This window comes from Oryctolagus cuniculus, chromosome 11 (genome assembly GCF_964237555.1).
Source record: "Oryctolagus cuniculus chromosome 11, mOryCun1.1, whole genome shotgun sequence".
Classification (NCBI taxonomy): Eukaryota; Metazoa; Chordata; class Mammalia; order Lagomorpha; family Leporidae; genus Oryctolagus; species Oryctolagus cuniculus.
Window position 1 is genome coordinate 97,378,580 of NC_091442.1, and position 20,108 is coordinate 97,398,687.

The window sequence follows — 20,108 nt, forward strand, 5'->3', positions numbered from 1 at the left end:
TTGTATACACAACTTGGTTAACTGTTAGGAGCAAGAGACCTAGCTAGCAGCCTATCCTGGCTTTCAACATGGCTTTCTCATTAGGCTCTGTCATGTCTAGTTTTTTGTTTAAAGTGAGAGATGTAAGACTCTTCCTTTCATTTGAGTACTTAGAAACCATTGCAGAGTTATCAACTGGCCTAATTTCAACACTGTTGTGTCTTTGAGAATACGGGGGCTTAAGGACAGGAATACAAATAGAGGAACAGCTAGTCAGTATAGCATTTTTTAAAAAAAAAGATTGATTTTATTATTTGTATGAAAGAGTTATACAGAGAGAGGGGCAGAGGGAGAGAGGTCTTCCATCCACTAGTTCACTCCTCAGTTGGCCGCAAAGGCCAGAGCTGAGCTGATCTGAAGCCAGGAGCCTCTTCTGACTCTCCCACGCAGGTGCAGGGGCCCAAGGACTCGGGCCATCTTCTATTGCTTTCCCAGGCCATAGCAGAGATAGGAAGTGGATCGGAAGTGGAGCAGCTGGGAATTGAACCAGCGCCCATGTGGAATGCCGGCATTGCAGTCGGTGCCTTTACCCAAACTACGCCACAGCTCTGGCCCCCAGTACAGCATTTCTTATTGGGCTGGTGTGGTGGTGACGAATCCCCTCAGTTTTAGCTCGTCTGGGAAAGGCTTTATTTCTTCATATCTGAAGGAAAGCATTGCTGGACATACTATTCTTTGATGGCAATTTTCATTCAGGACCTTGAATATATCATTCCATTCTTTCCTCATCTGTAAAATTACTGCTGATATGTTTGTTTTAGTCAATGGGAACTCCTTTACTTGTGAATTGATGCTTTTCTCTAGCTGTTTTTAGAATTCTCTGTTTTGTACTTTTGACAGTCTGAGTAATAGTATGCCTTTGGAGGTGGTCTTTTTTAGGTTGAATCTATTAAGAGATCCTGTGAGCTTTCTGGACCTCGATGCCCATTCTTTCCAAAAATTGAGAATGTTTTCAGTAATTATTCCCTTGAGTAGGTTTTCTCTGCCTTTTCCCTTCTCTTCTTCTAGAACACCCATGACATGAAAGTTTGTTTCACTTCATGGTGTCTCCTAAGGATCAAGGTTTCTTCCTTCTTTTTTTTTTTTTTTTTTTTTCTGTGACTGGGATATTTCAAAACATCTGTCTTCAAAGCTCACATATTCTTCTGCCTGAGCTATTCTGCCATCGATGCCCCGCACTACATTTTTTACTTCACTTATTGAGTTTTATAGTTCCAAGACTTTGGGTTAGTTCATTAAAAAAATTTTTTTGTTTTATTTTGTTTGATAGACACAGAAAGAAAGGAGAGACAGAGACAGGAGTGAGTGAAGGAGGGAGGGCAGGAGGGAGAGATAGGGAACATTACAATACTTGACTTCAAAATATACTGCAAAGAAGGGGCCAATGTGGTGCAGCAAGTAAAGCCGAGGCCTGAGATGCTGGTAATCCATATGGCCATCGGTTTCTGTCCAGATTGCTATATTTCTATCCAGCTCTCTACTAATGGCCTGGGAAAAGCAGTGGAAGATGGCCCAAGTGCTTGGGCCCTTGCCACCCATGTAGAAGACCTGGATTAATCTCCTGGCTTTAGCATGGCTCAGCCCTGGCCACTGCAGCCATTTGGAAAGTAAACCACAGGAGGGAAGACGGTTACCTATCAAATGAAGGCACACAGTCAACAAGTCTATGAAAAAAGGTTCAATGTCACTGAACATCAGGGAATTGTATATCAAAACTACAGTGAGGGGTGGACATTTGACACAATGGTTAAGAAGCCACTTGGGAGGCCCGCATCCCATACTCGGGTGCCTAGGTTCAAGTTCCAGCTCTGGTTCCTGACTTAGAGTCCTGCTGATACACACCTGAAAGGCAGTCAGTGATGGCTCAGTAGCTGGGCCCCTGCCATCCATATGTGACACCTGGACTGAGTTTCTGGCTCATGACTTCAACAAAGCCAGCCCACGCTGTTGGAGGCACTTGAAGTGTGAACTAGCAGATGAAAGACCTCCCTTCATCTCTCTACCTTCCAAATAAACCATTAAAAATAAAAATAATACAAGACTGAGATATCACCTAATTCCAGGTAGAATGCCTATTATAAAAATACCAAAAAAAAAAAAATGCTGCCAAGCCAACAGAGAAAGAACTCTCATACACTGTTGGTGGGAAGGCCAATCAGTACAGCCATTATGGAAGAAAATGTGTAGGTTTCTCAGAAAACTAAAAATAGAACTACCATATGATCCATCAACCCCACTACCAGACATGTATCTAAAAGAACCGAAATCAGTATACTCAAGAGACATCGGCACTCATACATTTACTGCATCACTAATCAAAATAACCAAGATACAGAAACAATTTAGGCATTCATTCATTAGCTGAATAAAGTCAGGTACAGAAAAACAAATACTAGTGTAAGCATTTGGCACAGTGGTTTGGACGCCAACTGGAATGCCTACATTCCTCATCCAAGCACCCAGAGATTTGAGTCCCATCTCTGCCTTCAGTTCCAGCATACCCTGGGAGATAGCAGGTGATGGCTCAAGTAGTTGTGTACCTGCCATCCGTATGAGAGCCCCAGGTTCCTAGCTCTGGACTTCAGCCTGGCCCAACCCTGGCTGTAGAAAGCATCTGGGAAGTGAACCAGAAGATGCAAGATCTCTGCCTACCTCTGTCTCTGTTTTTCTGCCTTTGAAATAAAATGAAAATTAAAAAACACTGCAAGCTCTCACTTAATAGGAGGAGGCTAACAAGTGGATCTGAAAGAAGTAGAGAATACAACAGTGATTACCAAAGCCTATTAAGGGTATGAGGCAAGAGGGAGGGAGAGAAGATGACTAATGGACACAGGGCACAGCTGGATAAGAGGAATGACTTCTAATGTTCCACAGCACAGTGTACAAAAATGGTTGATAATAATTAAAATTGTGGGGCTGGCACTGTGGTGTAGTGGGTAAAGCCACCGCCTGCAGTGCCAGCATCCCATATGGATGTTGGTTCATGTCCTGGCTGCTCCACTGCCAATCCAGCTCTTTGCTATGGCCTGGAAAAGCAGTAGAATATGGCCCAAGTCCTTGGGCCCCCGCAACTATGTGGGAGACCTGGAAAAATCTCCTGGCTCCTGGCTCCTGGCTTCGGATCAACACAGCCATTGCAGCCATATGGGGAGTGAACCAGCGATGGAAGACCTCTCTCTCTCTCTCTCTCTCTCTGCCTCTGCCTCTGCCTCTCTGTAAATCTGCCTTGGAAATAAATAAATAAATTTTAAAAAAAATTAGTATTACAAAACAGCTAGTAGAAAGTATTTTTAATGTTTTCAAAATAAACACAAAAAAGATAAATATCTGAGATATAAGCCAATGACCCTGATGTAATCATTAAGTGTAATTCCGGAAGGTGATGAGCACACACTAAGGTACTAGATCCCTTGTTCATATCATTGGGAAGAAGGTGCACGGCATCACAGCTGAAACTCTCCTGGATGTGGTTTGGTTCCAGAAAGTATAGGGGGTTGTAAGTATTAAACAGGCAATCACATAAACTGTACCCGCGGTGGCTATGGGAGATAAGAGACTTTGTACAATGGAAATTCCCAATTCTGGCTATCTCTCTTGACTGAGGCAAAATAAAGAATTAAAGAAAAAGCAAAATCTAATAGCCAGAAAAGAGCACTCACCAGAAAACCATTGACAAAGAGCAAACCAACAGGGCTGGCATTGTGCTGCAGCCAGTTAAGTTGCTGCTTGGACGCTGGCATCCCAGTGACCGTTCAAGTAGCGACTGCTCCACTCCCAACCCAGCTCCCTGCCCACATGCCCGGAAAAGCAGCAGAGGATAGACCAAGTACTTGGGCCCCTGTCATCCACGTAGACGACTTGGATAGAGTTCCAAGCTCCGGGCTTCAGCCTGGCCCAGCCCCAGCTGTTGCAGCCATTTGAGGAGTGAACCAGCAGATGAAAAGTTCTCTTTCTCTCTTTCTCTGTTAGTCTATACTTCATGATTAGTATAATTTCACATTAATACAATGTAATTATGTAATCAACTCTAACTTGGAATTTACAAGATTATATAATAAAATTTTATTAACTATACAATGATGAATAAATCAGTGTAATCAATAACTCACCTCTGATTCATGTTTTATTTTTTCTTCTTCTAAAACACGTGCAAACTCTTCTTTCTGGTGTTCAAATTCTGATTTCAGAAATGTATGTTCATAGCGAAGTTTATTATATTCTGCTCTGTATTTTTCTACTTCCTAAATTAAAAGGAGATGGCAATTTATGAAAAATTTATAAATTAAATTTGTACTCACTTCAAAACTCCCTTTTGCAAACAACTTTAAATTAAAGTATACTGAGTCATTCTAAAAGTAAAAAAAAATAATTTAACAGAAACACAAATGAACCTCAGAAAAGTCCTCATAAGTATCCCAACTATAGAGATAGTACACTCCAGAGGATATACCAATAAAACAAACTATCATCCAATTAATATTTCTTCACTGATCTCATTATAACTGAAAAAATGCACAATGTGACAAAATTTTTTACCTCTAGATTTAAGAAAATATTTAAAAATGGAACACATCTTTCAGAATACAGCTAGATTTTTAAAAGTGTAATACAGCATAAGACATCCTCTTACAGTCAGACAAAGGGTGAGCATTTAGCATAGCAGTTAAGACACCATGGGACACCCACAACCCCACGTCAGAATGGATCGCTCTACTTTCAATTTCAGCTTCTGGCTCATGTGCACCCTGGGAGGCAGCAAGTGATGATGGCTCAAGTTCTTTGTGTCTCTGGCACTCAAGCAGAAAACCCAGATTGAGCACCAGGTTCTGGCTTCAGCCTGGCCCAGCATTGCTGTTGCAGACATTTCAGGAGAAAACCAATAAATGCAAGATCATCCTCTCTTTCTGTCCCTCTGCTTTCCAAATAATTGAAAAAAGAAAAATGTGTACTTTAAAAATAAAAAAAAAGAAGTTAAATAAAATGAATTCAAAGTAGATAAAAGATCATTTGAATACTACAGTCATTTAAGGTTCAATCAAGTATTACAATGATAATTCAACTCAATGTATCAGCCTCAAGAATATCTAGTTTCATCTTTCCCAACTAACTGGGAACATATAAAATTCCCTGAGGTGCTCTCATACTGCCTCCTTACACTCTACAAAAGACACTGCCTTTCTGAATATTCAACAGGAACAAACAATAGGGCAAAAGGTTGCAGGAGACTTCGACTGCATCAGGAAATCAGGTAATGAGGAAAGCGTTTCTCCTGAAACACTCAGTTCACAGTCACTCTTTAGCTAAAGAGATCTCTAAGACAAGAAAACGGGCTTCAGAGTTTCATTAAAGATACACTTTGCTTTGACGGATAAAAAAATTTTTAAATCTAAGTACAGCTTTTTCATAATATGTGCTTCCCATCAACTTTTGGAAGATTATTAAGCCCGGTGCTGTGGCACAGTGAGTTAAAGCCAAGGCCTGCAGTGCCAGCATCCCATAAGGGCATGGGTTCAAATCTCAGTTGCTCCACTTTCGATCAAGCTCCCTGCTAATGTGCCTTAGAAAGCAGTGGAGGATGGTCCAAGTGCTTGGCCCCTGCACCCAAGCAGGAGACCTCAAAGAAGCTCCTGACTCCTGGTTTCAGCCTGGCCCAGCCCGGGTCATTGTGGCCATTTGGGGAGTGAACCAGCAGACGGAAGCACTCTTTCTCTCTCTGTCTCTCTCTCGATCTCTCTCTCCCCTACCCCGTAACTCTGCCTTTCAAATAAATACATAAATCATAAAAAACCTCCTCATATGCATGGAATTCAATTTATTTTTCCATTTTCCATAAACTTTTTAAAGTACCCCTGTATAGCATACTAAAAATGGTATGTACTGGAGAGAAAATAAGAAACAGAGCAGGATAAGGGAGAACCAATGGTTTAAGCAGGGATAGGAAAAACAGGTTACAAAATTAAATAGGGAAATGGATGGCAGTCAATGTAGGCCTCATTGAGAAAGTAACATTTTCACAGAAATTGACAAGAGATGAAGAAGTTAGTCAAGAAATATCAAGAGGGAGAACAGCTAAGGCACATGTCACTCCACAGCAAAGACTAGAATGGTACCACTTGTGAAGTGCCAAAGAAGCACGAGGCGCCAGTGGGAACGGAGGAAGGAGGGGCCAGAGGGGTACCAAAGGCCAACCCTGAGAAGCTTTCGAGGCCGCTATAAGGACAAATGACTGAGTCGAAAGGGGAGTTCTGTGAGGTTTTTGAGCCAAGGAATGTTGCTTTCCCTCAAGACTTCCATAGTTACTTAGGGATAAATGTATAGTTCTTCTACACGAGTTACTTACTTCATCCAGATTCCGAAAACGTTCTCTCATTGGCGTTTCTAATTCTTGTCGTATTTCAGCTCTTAACGATTCCAATTTTTGAGGTGTCAATACCTAACATGTAGAGAAATACAAACAGTTCTAAATATAAAATCCAAATTTTAAAACCAGGAATTCCCCAAATCTCAAAGCCTTTCTCCTCTACATGAAAATGGAGTTCAATTCACTGAAGTTTCCAAATGTAGTTATATTTACAGTAATCACTACATAACCAGAACCACCATTTGAAACAGTATGTTAAAGAATCTCAATTGCAGGGCTGGCATTGTGGGATCAAGCTGCCACCTGTGCCACCTGGGTGCTAGTTCATGTCCTGGCTGCTGGACTTCTGATCCAGCTCCCTCCCTGCTAATGCTCCTGGAAAAGCAATAGAACATGGCCCAAGTACTTGGGTCCCTCCACCCACATTGGAGACTTGGAAGAAGCTCCTGGCTTCAGCCTGGCCCTGCTCTGCTGTTGTAAAATTTGGGGAGTGAACCAGTGGACAGAAGATCTCTTGCTCTCTCTCCCTGTCTCTTTATAACTCTGCCTTTCAAATAAAAAAAAAAAATCTTAAAAAAAAAAAAAAAACTCAATTCCAGGATCTCCAAGTTATCAAAAATTCTAACATGAAGTAAAGACACTCATTTATTATTATTATTATTATATTACTTTCATTAAGAATACTTGAGGGGCCAGCACTGTGGCACAGTGGGTTAAGCCACAGCCTACAGTGCCAGCATCCCATATGGGCACTGGTTTGAGTCCCAGCTGCTCCACTTCTGATCTAGTTCTCTGCTATGGCCTGGGAAAGCAGAAGATAGCCCAAGTCCTTGACCCCTGTACCCGCCTAGAGACTTGGAAGAAGCTCCAGGCTCCTGGCTTTCGATCGGGCCAGCTCTAGCCATTGTGGCCATTTGGGGAGTGAACCAGAGGACAGAAGACCTCTCTCTCTCTCTCTCTGGCTCTCTCTCTGCACCTCTGTAACTCTGCCCTTCAAATAAATAAATAAATATTTTAAAAAAGAATACTTGAAAAAAATAACTACTTGTTTTCTGGCAGCTAATTCTATTATGTTGGATACAAAGGCTGTTGGTCCAGTTATTTTCCAAAGCAAGCAAAACAAAGGTATAATAATATGTTGAATCAAAGAAAATTCTTCTGACTTATTTCTAATCAGAAAATGCTTTTACTTTGACCACCAAAACTAATTTAGGTTTCTGTTATATTCTTTAATAGAACTCATATTTCAATAAGTTAGTGAATATTTATATAAGCTCTAAAAGAACAGTCTTTTACATCATCATATTCCCAATACCTCCAACCAGTGCCTGGCATAAAGGAACCATTTAATTATTACTGAATGAATGAACAAATATTGGTTGTGAAAAACCTACACTTTGTATTTACATTAATCTCTATGAAAATGAGAATAATGTTCAGTTTAACTCATTTATTCATGAATATTCCATTTGATTACAAATATTTTATCTAATGAAAATCTATATATAAAGCATTGTACAATGTTTTAAAATTTACATATCTTATTGTTCTAAGTACCTTACATGAACTAAATTATTTAAATCCTACAATGTAGTTAGAATGAGGCATACAGAGGGTAGCACTGTGGTGTAATGGGCTAATCCACCACCTGCAACGCTGGTATCCTATATGGGTGCCAGTTCAAGTCCCAGCTGCTCTACTGATCGAGCTCCTGTTCATGTGCCTGGGAAAGCAGATGATGATTCAAGTCCTTGGGATGCTTTACCCATGTGGGCAACCTGGATGAGGCACCTGGCTCCTGGTTTCAGCCTGGTCCAGCCCCTGCCACTGCAGCAATTGGGGAGTGAACCATTAGATGAAAACGCTGTCGCACTGCCTGTTCCTCTCTCTCTCTCCCTCCCCCCCCCGCCCCCTTAACTCTGCCTTTCAAATAAATAATAAAAAATCTTTAGGGGCCAGCGCTGCAGCTCACTTGGCTAATCCTCTGCCTGCGGCACCGGCATCCTATATGGGTGCCGGGTTCTAGTCCCAGTTGCCCCTCTTCCAGGCCAGCTCTCTGCTGTGGCCTGGGAAGGCAGTGGAGGATGGCCCAAGTGCTTGGACCCTGAACCCACATGGGAGACCAGGAGGAAGCACCTGGCTTCTGGCTTCGGGCTGGTGCATCGCTGGCCGAAGCAGCCATTTGGGGAGTGAACCAACGGAAGGAAGACCTTTCTGTCTGTCTCTCTCTCTGTAACTCTACCTGTCAAAATAAAAAAAAATAAATAAATCTTTAAAAACATTTCAAACAAATGAGGCATACAGAGAAGCTAAATATTTTAAAGATCACAAAAGACTCAAATGAAGCATCTCTCCCTAAGAAGTTAAAACTGTGGTATAAAAATAACTCACACACACAAATAACTACACAAATAAGTAAACATAGGTTGAGCCACCTAGTAAAGACAAAGAAAAAATATTTAGAATAGAAACTGTGACGAATGAAAGGAAGAAGAAAAATAAAACTCAGAACTCAAATCCAAAGAGCAGCTAAAATTATAATTTTCGTAGGGTGCAAAGACTGAACGGGAAAACACTGGTTCTCAAAGATGAGCTTAACATCATGCTAGACAATAATAAGCACTACATGAAAATTACAATTGGGAGATCTTGTGCATTAACGCTGTTAGAATCTTTAGATACTTTAACCATCAAGGTTTACAAATGCCACTTGGAAAGGCTGCACCCTAACTGGGAACATAAGGGAAAGAATCTAGGGACAAAAGTAGAAAACTCCCTTAAAAAAAAAAAAAAAAAGATTTTATTTATTTGAAAGTCAGGGTTACACAGAGAGAGAAGGAGCGGCAGAGAGAAAGAGGTCTTCCATCCACTGGTTCACTCTCCAATTGGCCGCAACACCCAGAGCTGTGCCAATCCAAAGCCAGGAGCTTCTTCTGGGTCTTCCACATGGGTGCAAGGGCCCAAGGACTTGGGTCATCTTCTACTGCTTTCCCAGGCCACAGCAGAGAGCCAGATTTGAAGTGGAGCAGCAGAGATTCAAATCAGTGCCCACATGGGATGCTGGCACTTAAGGTGGCAGCTTAACCTGCTACACCACAGCACCAGCCCCATAGAAGACTCTTAATACCAATTGCTGACTCTTAAATTTATTCAGTATTCACTAGTATATACCTTAAAAATTATTTTACTTAATCTGAATATATATATAATTACATAAATAAAATACAAAAACCCAAAAAAGATTTACTTGAAATGCAGAGTTAAAGGGGTTGGGGGGGAACAAAGATCTTTCATCCTCTGGTTCACTCCCCAAATGACTGTAATGGCTGGGACCTGGTCAGGCCAAAGCCAGGGGCCTGAAACTCTGCCCAGGTCTCCCATATGGGTGGCAGGGGTTCAAGTACTGGAGCCATCGTCCACATCCTCAGGCACACTAACAAGTCGCTGGATTGAAGTAGAACAGCTGAGACTGAAATGCAGGTGCTGGCATCGCAGGCAGTGCCTTAACCCACCGCACCACAATGCTGGCCCCTAAATAAGCCAACTTAAAAATAAACAAAGAGGCAGGCATTTTGGCATAGTGGCTGAGATGCCCCCTAGAAATGCCCACATTCTGTATCACAGTGCCTGGGTTTGAATTCTGGCTCTGCTCTCACTTCCAGCTAATGCCCCCTTAGAAAGCAGTAGGTAATAGGTCAAGTAGTTGGGCCCCCACCATCCAAACAAAAGACTGAGTTCTCAGCTCTGAATACGGCCTGGTCCAGCCCAAGCTGTTCTGACATCTGGGAAGTGTACCAGTAGATGGGAGAACAACCAATAAATTGCTCTTTCAAATAAATGAGTAAATAGTAAGTTTTTAAATAAGCAAGCAAAATTATGGTAAGATAACCTGAAAGGCTAAGAGGGATGACCGCTCAGAGTTCACAAAGACGTGTGAATAATTCCCAATCTGAAGAGCGAGACTGAACAGCTTCATTTCACAGAAAAACAGCGTACTCAGAAGGGTCTTGCCTCCACAAGGAAAATAAGTGCACTCCACTAAGTGCTATTCTACTCCCAAAACCCAAACCTTAAAAGCAGGACACAGAAAGATGAAAAGTAATTTAACTGTGTCCCAGAACAAAGCTCAAAAATAATAAGTTCACAGAAAATGTAGTTTATATGTAAGTTCATTTTGTTATAAAAATTTTTTGAAATGCATCCAGTTTTTTCATAAAACACATTCCATGAATTTGAGACTCTCTGTATGCATAATTTCAAAAATGTCTGTGTCAAAACAATCTTATGTTTTAAGTCCCTTTTCCAAAAAACTTTTCAAAGTATTCATACATTTATCAACATAAAAAATGTAGCACTCAACAGAATAAAATTCACAATATCTGGCACCCAATAAAAATTTGCCAGGCATGCAAACAATCAGGGATGTACTGACCATTCTAAATGGGGAGGAAAAAAAAATCAATGTTACTATAGACCAAGAAGTGACAGACAGAATTAGCAAAGACAGAAAAATAGTTATGGAACTGAGTTCTACATATTAATAAAGACTGAACATGTGAAGTAGAATTAAGGAAGTTATTAAAAAGGCCAAAACTGACCTAGAGATGAAAACCATTTGAGGTTTAAAAAATCACTATATAGATTAGATGCCACAGAAAAAAACATCAGTGAACTTAAAAACACAGCAACAGAATCTAAAATGAAATACAGAAACAAAAGGACTCAAACTAACAAATAGAATATCTATTAGTTAGCAGACCAATACCAATATTAAAGTATTAATGAAGTTCTCAGAGAGTTGAAAGAGGAGAAAAAGGTTTTAGAAATAACACCCAAAATTTTTTAAGATTTATTTATTTGAAAGGCAGAGATACACAGAGAAAGAAGGAACAAGAGAGAGCAAGATCTTCCATCTGCTGGTTCACTCCTCAAATGGCCACAAAACTGCCAGGGCAGGGCCAGGTTGAAGCCAGGAGCTTCTTCTGGGTCTCCCACATGGGTGGCAAGGGCCCAGGGATCTGGGTCTTCTTCTGCTGCCCTCTTAAGCACATTAGCAGGGAGCTGGATCGAAAGTGGGGCAGCCAGAACACAAATCGATGCCCAAATAGGACGCAGGCACTGCAGGTGGCAGCTTAATCTTCTACACAACGGGGCCAGCCTCCATCCAAAAATTTTCTAGGGGTGGACATTTCGTGCCGCAGTTGAGATGCCCACATCTTGTATTGGTGTGCCTGGGTTCAAGGCCTGACTCCACTTCAGCTTCTTGCTTTAATACACACTCTGAGAAGTAGCAAGTGGTGGCTCATGTACTTGAGTCCCTGCTACCCATATACGAGACCCAGACTGAATTCCTGGCTCTGCACTCTGGCCTATCCCAGTCCTGCCTGTTGTGGGCATTTGGGGAGTAATTAAGTGGACAGAAGATCTTTCTTTCTCTGTCTCTCTCTCTCCCAGTCTCTCTGCTTTTCAAATACAATGAAAATGAACATCTTTAAAAGACATCAAAACGGTCATTATAAAGCTATTATAACTGAATTTCACATGTTCAAAAAACTAGAAGATTGAATATATTAAGTAGAGATAAGGAACATACAAAAAAAGACCAAAACTGAACTTCTGGTGATAAAAACTTCAATTACAGATAAAAAGCACACTGCCTGGAATCAATGACAGATGACACATTACAGAAGTAAAGATCACTGAACTGAAAACGTGGCAACAAATTATTTAAAATGAAACACAGAAGCAAAGAGACTAAAAATAAATTAATAAACATCAGGAAGACATGGAAGAACGAAGTTGCCCAATACTTAAAGTATATCTGGAGTCTTCAACAGAGGTTTTAGAAATATCCAAAATTTTTAGGGGCAGGCATTTGGCATAGCAGTTAAAGTGACACTTGTAATGCCTGCACACCCTATCTGAGTGCCTGGATTCAAGTCATGGCTCTGCTCCCAATTCCAGCTTCCTGCTACTACAGGCCTGGGAGGCATATGCCACCCAGTTGAGACCTGGATGAGTTCCCAGAACCTGGCTTCACCCTGACTCAGTCACAACTGTTGCAGCTTTGGGAGTCAACAAAAAGGTGAGAGACATCTCTCTCTCACCTCCCAGACCCACCTTTAAAATAAATTTGAAAACCTTGTTAAGTTGCCCTAAGTTTGATAAAAATTATAACCTCACAGAAATATGAAGCTCAATAAACCCCAAACAACAGAAACATGAAAAAAAAAACAGCAAACTCATGTCAATCAAATTGCTCAAAACAAGCAATAAAGAGAAAATCTTAAGAGCAGCAGAGTATACCACATGCACATAACAAAGATAGGGATGACAGCAGATTTCTTACATAAAACAGTGTAAGTGAAAAGAAAGTAATGGCTTTAAAGTATTAGGGGCTAAACCTGTCTAGAATTCGATACTCGGCAAAAATTCTTCAGAAACAAAAACTTTTTCAGGTACCCAAAGCTGAAAACATTTCTCACCAGCAGACCAGCATTCCCCAAAATGTTAAAGTCCTTAAGCCAGAAGGAAAATTAAAAATGACATCAGATGGAAATGTGGATATACATAAATGAATAAAGAATACTGAAAAATAGTAACTACATAGGTAAATATATGAGTTTTTATTATTTAAAGGATAATGGACATTTTAAAGAAAAATAACAATGCAGGGTAGCTTCTTAGCATATGTTCATCTTTAGACTATCAAACTCAGATATTCCAGTCATCAGACCCATGAATGATGCAGATACGTCAAATAACCTGGGCAGCTTAACCCAATATACTGCAATGCTGCCCATCTGGGATGACAGCATCCCATATGAATGCCAGTTCAAGCCCTGGACGCTCCACTTCAGATCCAGCTCTCTGCTATGGCCTGGGCCCCTCACCTGCGTGGGAGACCTGGAAGAAGCTCCTGGCTTCAGATGAGTACAGCTCAAGCCACTGCAGCCAGTTTGGGAGTGAACCAGTGGATGGAAGACCTCTCTCCCTCTCTCTCTCTCTTTCTCTCTCTCTGCCTCTCCTTCTCTGACTTTCAAATAAATAAGTAAGTCTTTAAAAAAAAAAATCCCTAGATTCTACATCTACAGTTGGATAGCCTACAAATGTTGGTTCTGTGCACATTTTAAGATTCTTTTTATCTTTATCAAATGATTGAATTTGAAAACAAAAAAAAATTAAACATGTGATGCAACGCATACATCAATCAGCATGGCTTAGCTGTTTCCCAATGTATACCTACATCAAAACATCAAGTTGTACACTATAAATGCATATAATTTTTGTCATTTTTAAAAGACAAAAAGAGGGCCGGTGCCGCGGCTCACTAGGCTAATCCTCCGCCTAGTGGCGCCGGCACACCGGGTTCTAGTCCTGGTCGGGGCACTGGATTCTGTCCCGGTTGCCCCTCTTCCAGGCCAGCTCTCTGCTGTGGCCAGGGAGTGCAGTGGAGGATGGCCCAAGTGCTTGGGCCCTGCACCCCATGGGAGACCAGGAGAAGCACCTGGCTCCTGGCTCCTGCCATCGGATCAGCGCGGTGCGCCGGCCGCAGCGCGCCGGGCGCGGCGGCCATTGGAGGGTGAACCAACGGCAAAGGAAGACCTTTCTCTCTGTCTCTCTCTCTCTCACTATCCACTCTGCCTGTCAAATAAATAAATAAATAAATAAATAAATTTGGTTCATATGCTCTTACAATTTTCTAAAACACTGGGAGTTTCATTATTTAGAACAATGAAAAATAGAATGAAACACAAAGGATTAACCAGTTAACTGCATTTAAACCCCAAACAGGGTCTGGCAATGTGAGATAGTAGGCGAAGCCGCCACCTGCAGTGCCAGCATCCCTTATGAGCACCAGTTCAAGTCTCAGCTGCTCCACTTCTGAGCTCTCTCTCTCTCTCACACTCTCACTCTCTCTGCCTCTCCCCCTCTTTCCCCCTCTGTAACCCTTTCAAATAAATAAATAAATAAATCTTTAAAAAAAAAAAAAAACTGCAGCCAGCACTGTGGCATAGCAGGTAAAGCCACCGCCTGCAGTGCCAGCATCTCCTATGGGTGCTGGTTCGAGTCCCGGCAGCTCCACTTCCAATCTCACTCTCTGCTATACCCTGGGAAAGCAGTGGAAGATGGCCCAAGCCCTTAGGCCCTGCACCTGTGTGGGCGACCCAGAAGAAGCTCCTGGTTCCCAGCTTCATATTGGCCCAGCTGGGACCATTGTGGCCAACTGGGGAGTGAACCAGTGGATGGAAGAACTCATTCATATTCATTCTCATTCTCATTCTCATTCTCCCATTCTCTCTCTCTCTCTCTCTCTCTCTCTCTGACTCTCCTCTCTGTGTAACTCTGACTTTCAAATAAATAAATAAATGTTAAAAAAAAAACTAAAATTAACTATAATGAATTTAACATATTGATTACTGAGGTCTTACTAAATATGAAAAACTAGAGACTTAAAGAGATACCTCAGTATCACTCTTTCCAGGAAAAATCTCCCATTCATTAGTTTTTTATATACTCTGCCCCTTTTCACTGTGTGCTCCAAAAGGTAAGAATCATATTTTATCAATTAGACTAAGACTTTCATTTGGGAGCTGACATTTATTGTTTCTGAATTCCACAACTGTTATCCTTACTCAACAGATTTAAAGACACAGACACATCAGCTTAAAACAGTAACAAAACAAAGGTTTGTGGGAGCTTACTGTCAAGGAAGTGGCTCTATCTCGTAGAAATGAAATGCTCTAAGAACCTTGCTGTCAGTCTTCAGAAAGCACAACACACAGCAAGAAGAAATCATCCGGTTTGTGCCCACTAGCTTATACAGTAAACCAACTGTGCAATACCCATCTAGCTCTTCATATGTCCAATTATATCAGAGCTACCTCTTGGAAACAACAAAGCTTTAAATTCTATAATGGTATATAGCTCACCACTGGCCTGGGGCCCCGAACATCAAAGACTCAGGAATATTCTGATCCATAAGGTCTATGACAAAAAGTCTCCCTAAGATTTCTACCATGTCTCCTGGAAATCTACTAAAAACAGGGATACACATAATAAAATCTTTCTCTTCCTCCTGATGCCCTACAGCACATACACCAAAGACTTGGAACTAGAGGATTTGTCCATTCCACTTTATGAAAATTATTCCATGTTGGCCAGTGCTGTGGCTCACTAGACTAATCCTCTGCCTGCGGTGCCAGCACCCCAGGTTCCAGTCCCGGTTGGGGCATCAGATTCTGTCCCCATTGCTCCTCTTCCAGTCCAGCTCTCTGCTGTGGCCCGGGAGTGCAGTGGAGGATGGCCCAGGTCCTTGGACCCTGCACCCGCATGGGAGACCAGGAGAAGCACCTGGCTCCTGGCTTCGGATCAGCGCAGTGCGCTGATTGCAACACACCAGCCATAGCGGCCACTTGGAGGATGAACCAACAGAAAAAGGAAGACCTTTCTCTAACTCTGCCTGTCCAAAAAAAAAAATCCATGTCCTAGACTTCTAATAGAATATGCCTACTACCTGTCTCAAAAGAAACTTAATAAGAATGCTTCATCACAGGGCTGGCTTTGTGGCACAGTATGTAGATGCCACTCAGCTACAGTACCATCTACAAAACTTCCAAACCATCCTGTCCAGCTTCCTGCTAACATGCTTGGGAAGGCAGAAGAAGATGGCCCAAGTGCTTAGATCTGTGCCACACATGTGAGAGACCAGGATGGAGTTTCAGTCTCCTCGTTTGATCTGGCCCAGACCTGGCTGTTGAGGCCATGTGGGGAGTCAAACAGAGGATGAAAGATCTCAGTGTGGGGTTGTGTGTGTCTGTCACTCTGCCTTTCAAATAAATAAATCTTACAAAGAAAAAAAAGACAGACTGTTTCATCATACAACAGTCTAGGAGTCATTAACTACATTAAATCTATAAAAAAAATCTTTTAACATTCTAATATTTGTCATATTAATGATATAAAAAGGTCAATCTTTTAGTTGAAGAGGAACTTTTTGAAGAGGGTAAATTTATTAATTTCTTAATAAATTAATGACAGGCCAGCACCGCGGCTCACTAGGCTAATCCTCCACCGAATTCTGTCCCGGTTGCTCCTCTTCCAGGCCAGCTCTCTGCTGTGGCCAGGGAGTGCAGTGGAGGATGGCCCATGTGCTTGGGCCCTGCACCCGCATGGGAGACCAGGAGAAGCACCTGGCTCCTGGCTTTGGATCAGCGTGGTGCACCGGCCTCGGCAGCCATTGGAGGGTGAAGCAACGGCAAAGGAAGACCTTTCTCTCTGTCTCTCTCTCTCACTGTCCACTCTGCCTGTAAAAAAAAAATTTAATTAATTAATTAATGACTAAAACTAATAAACTTTGATTTGAGTTTTCTAGCAGCCAAAACAAAATGGAAAACATACTATATTATATAATTTTCCTTGCCTGCCACAAAAAAAAAAAGCAGTTAATTTTTTTAAGTTCTTTCAGAAATATATCAAATGACTTACCCTATCCTAAAAAAGAAAGGGCTGGGGTGGCATTGTGGCATGGTGAATCAATGTACCACCTGAGACGCCAGGATCCCACATGGGCACCAGTGTGAGCCCCAGTGCTCCACTTCCGATCCAACTCCCTGCTTATGCACCTAAGAAAGCAGCAGAAGATGGACCATGTCCTTGGGCCCTGCTACTGACATGAGAGACCTGGACTGAGTTCAAGGCTCATGACTTTGGCCCGGCCCAGCCCCAGGCATTGCATCTATTTGGGAGTCAACCAGCATATGAAAGATCTCTTCCCTCTTCCCTCCTCCCCATAACTCTTTCAAAATAAAAAAATCTAAAACAAAACAAAAAAGGGAGGGCTAATATGGTAAATAAAAATATGCCAGTTGAGCATCTCTAATCTAAAATGCTGAAATACTCCAAAGCCCAAAAATGTTTGAATGCCAGGTCAAGGCTAGAAGTTTTGGAATTTGGAGCATTTTGGACTTTTTTTTTTTTTTTTTTTTTGACAGGCAGAGTGGACAGTGAGGGAGAGAGAGAGATAGAAAGGTCTTCCTGGCTGGTGCCGCGGCTCACTAGGCTAATCCTCTGCCTTGTGGCGCCGGCATACGGAGTTCTAGTCCCGGTCGGGGTGCCGGATTCTGTCCCGGTTGCCCCTCTTCCAGGCCAGCTCTCTGCTGTGGCCAGGGAGTGCAGTAGAGGATGGCCCGAGTACTTGGGCCCTGCACCCCATGGGAGACCAGGAGAAGCACCCGGCTCCTGCCTTCGGATCAGTGCGGTGCGCCGGCCGCAGCACGCCGGCCACAGCGGCCATTGGAGGGTGAACCAACAGCAAAGGAAGACCTTTCTCTCTGTCTCTCTCTCTCACTGTCCATTCTGCCTGTCAAAAAATAAAAAAAAAATAAAAAAATAAAAAAGAAAGGTCTTCCTTTTGCCGTTGGTTCACCCTCCAATGGCCGCCGAGGCTGGTGCATCACGCTGATCCGAAGCCAGGAGCCAGGTGCTTCTCCTGGCCTCCCATGCGGGTGCAAGGCCCAAGCACTTGGGCCATCCTCCACTGCACTCCCTGGCCACAGCAGAGAGCTGGCCTGGAAGAGGGGCAACCAGGACAGAATTCGGCGCCCCGACCAGGACTAGAACCTGGTGTGCCGGCACTGCAGGCAGAGGATTAGCCTGTTGAGCGGCAGCACCGGCAGCATTTTGGACTCTTCAATATTTTGAATAGAGATGCTCAACTAGCAAAGTCTATGCAAATAATCCAAAATCTAAAAAACTCCAAAACAGGAACACTTCTAGTTCCAAGCATCTCAGATAAGGGATACCCAACCTGTAAAAACAATAGTTAACATGTACTGACCACTTACTGCATCAAAGCACTGTACTATCACTTCCTGTGCACTTTCTCATTTCATTGTTACAATTATCCTATGAGCCAGGCATATTATCATTCCCATCCATTACTGAAACAAAAATATCCTTTTATAAATACCTTTTATATCTTTTTCTATAAAAACTAGAGATTGTATTAAATCTTAAAAAAGACATTTCTCCGAGTAGACAAGATAATATAGGTATATTTTAAAAACTGTTTTCTTTCATAAACCTTTTTTCTTGCTGATTATTGCTGAATTTACTTAACTTTTAATTTGCACAAAGTACAAGCATCCATTAAAGCAAACAGCTAAATCACTTCAATGTGTGTGTGTTTGTGTATGTATAATGTTCTTTAGCTTATTTTTGACAGATAAATATCACAAAGAAACCTGATGTTTATCTTGAAAAACAAGCTTGGTAAGTTGTATTTGTCAGCAAGCATTGGAAAAGTCATAACACAGAGGAAAACCCAGAGTTGTATTGTGTAAACCCAAGGAACACTAAAAGAACTAATGGAGACTACAGGAAGGATGGTTTCAATATCAAACAGAAGTGGACTGGTGCTGTGGCGCAGTGGGTTAAGGCACTGGCCCAAAGCGCTGGCATCCCATATGGGCGCTGGTTCTAGTCCTGGCTGTTCCACTTCTAATCTAGCTCTCTGCTATGGCCTGGGAAAGCAGTAGAAGATGACCCAAGTGCTTGGGCCCCTGCACCCATGTGGGATACCTGGAAGAAGCTCCTAGCTCCTGGCTTCGGATCGGCCCAGCTCCATCCATTGCGACCACTTGGGGAGTGAACCCGTGGATGGAAGAACTCACTCTCTCACTCTCACTCTCTCTCTCTCTCTCTGCCTCTCCTCTCTGTATAACTCTTTCAAATAAATAAATAAATCTTTAAAAAAATATCAAACAGAAGATGTTTAAGATATCCCAAACCATAAACAGAAATGATTCACTTTAAAAAGTTTACCAGGTTCTCTAGCAATGAAAGCACCAAATCACAGAATGGAGAGGACTGTATGGGAGACATTCTAAACAGGAATTCTGCTTTGGATAATGTGCTATAGCTTCCTAGGGGTACCATAAAAACATACCAGATACCTGGTGCCAAGAAACAACAGAAATTTTTGTCTCCCGGCTGTGGAGGCTAGAAGTCTGCAGTCGAGGTGCTGGCAAGACCATGTTCCCTCCAAAACCTGCAGAAGAGAATACTTCTCAGGCCGGAGCTGTGGCATGCTGGGTTGAGCCTCCGTAGTGGGTTAAGCCTCCGCCTGGGGCACTGATTTATGTCCTAGTAGCTCCTCTTCCGATCCAGCTCTCTGCTAATGGCCTGGAAAAGCAGTGGAAGATGGCCCAAGTGCTTGGGTCCCTGCATCTGTGTGAAAGACCCAGAGGAAACTCCTGGCTCCTGGCTTCAGATTTGCCCAGCTCCAGCCACTGCAGCCATTTGGAGAGTGAACCAGTAGATGGAAGACCTTTCTTTCTGTCTCTCCCTCTCTGTCTGTAACTCTGCTCTCAAATAAATAAATTTTAAAAATAAAGAATCTTGGGGCCAGCGCTGTGGTGCAACGGGTTAAAGCCCCAGCCTACAGTGCTGACATCCCAGAAGGGCACTGGTTCAAGTCCCAGCTGCTCCATTTCCAATCCAACTCTCTGTTATGGCCTGGGAAGCAGTAGAAGATGGCCCAAGTCTTTGGGCCCCTGCACCTCTGTGGGAGACCTGGAAGAGGCTCCTGGCTCCTGGCTTTGGATCAGCTCAGCTCTGACCATTACAGTCGTTTGGGGAGAGAACCAGCGGGTAGAAGATCTCTCTAGCTCTACCTCTCTCTGTAACTCTGTCTTTCAAATAAACA

General features: G+C 42.4%; 1 protein-coding gene across 10 annotated transcripts in view; it reads right to left on the reverse strand.

Moving 5' to 3' along the window:
• Positions 1–20,108, reverse strand: part of CEP83 (centrosomal protein 83) — a 162,301-nt gene that overhangs the window by 80,428 nt on the left and 61,765 nt on the right. For all 10 annotated transcript variants that reach the window (XR_011380196.1, XR_011380195.1, XR_011380198.1 and 7 more), the window contains 2 exons: positions 6,380–6,472; positions 4,149–4,280 (listed from right to left, as the gene is read on the reverse strand). Coding sequence is in view for 6 of the 10 variants with exons in the window: in XM_070052706.1 (XP_069908807.1) it covers positions 4,149–4,280; positions 6,380–6,472 (225 nt within the window). In the remaining 4 variants the exon portion in view is untranslated. The remainder of the gene's footprint in view (positions 1–4,148; positions 4,281–6,379; positions 6,473–20,108) is intronic.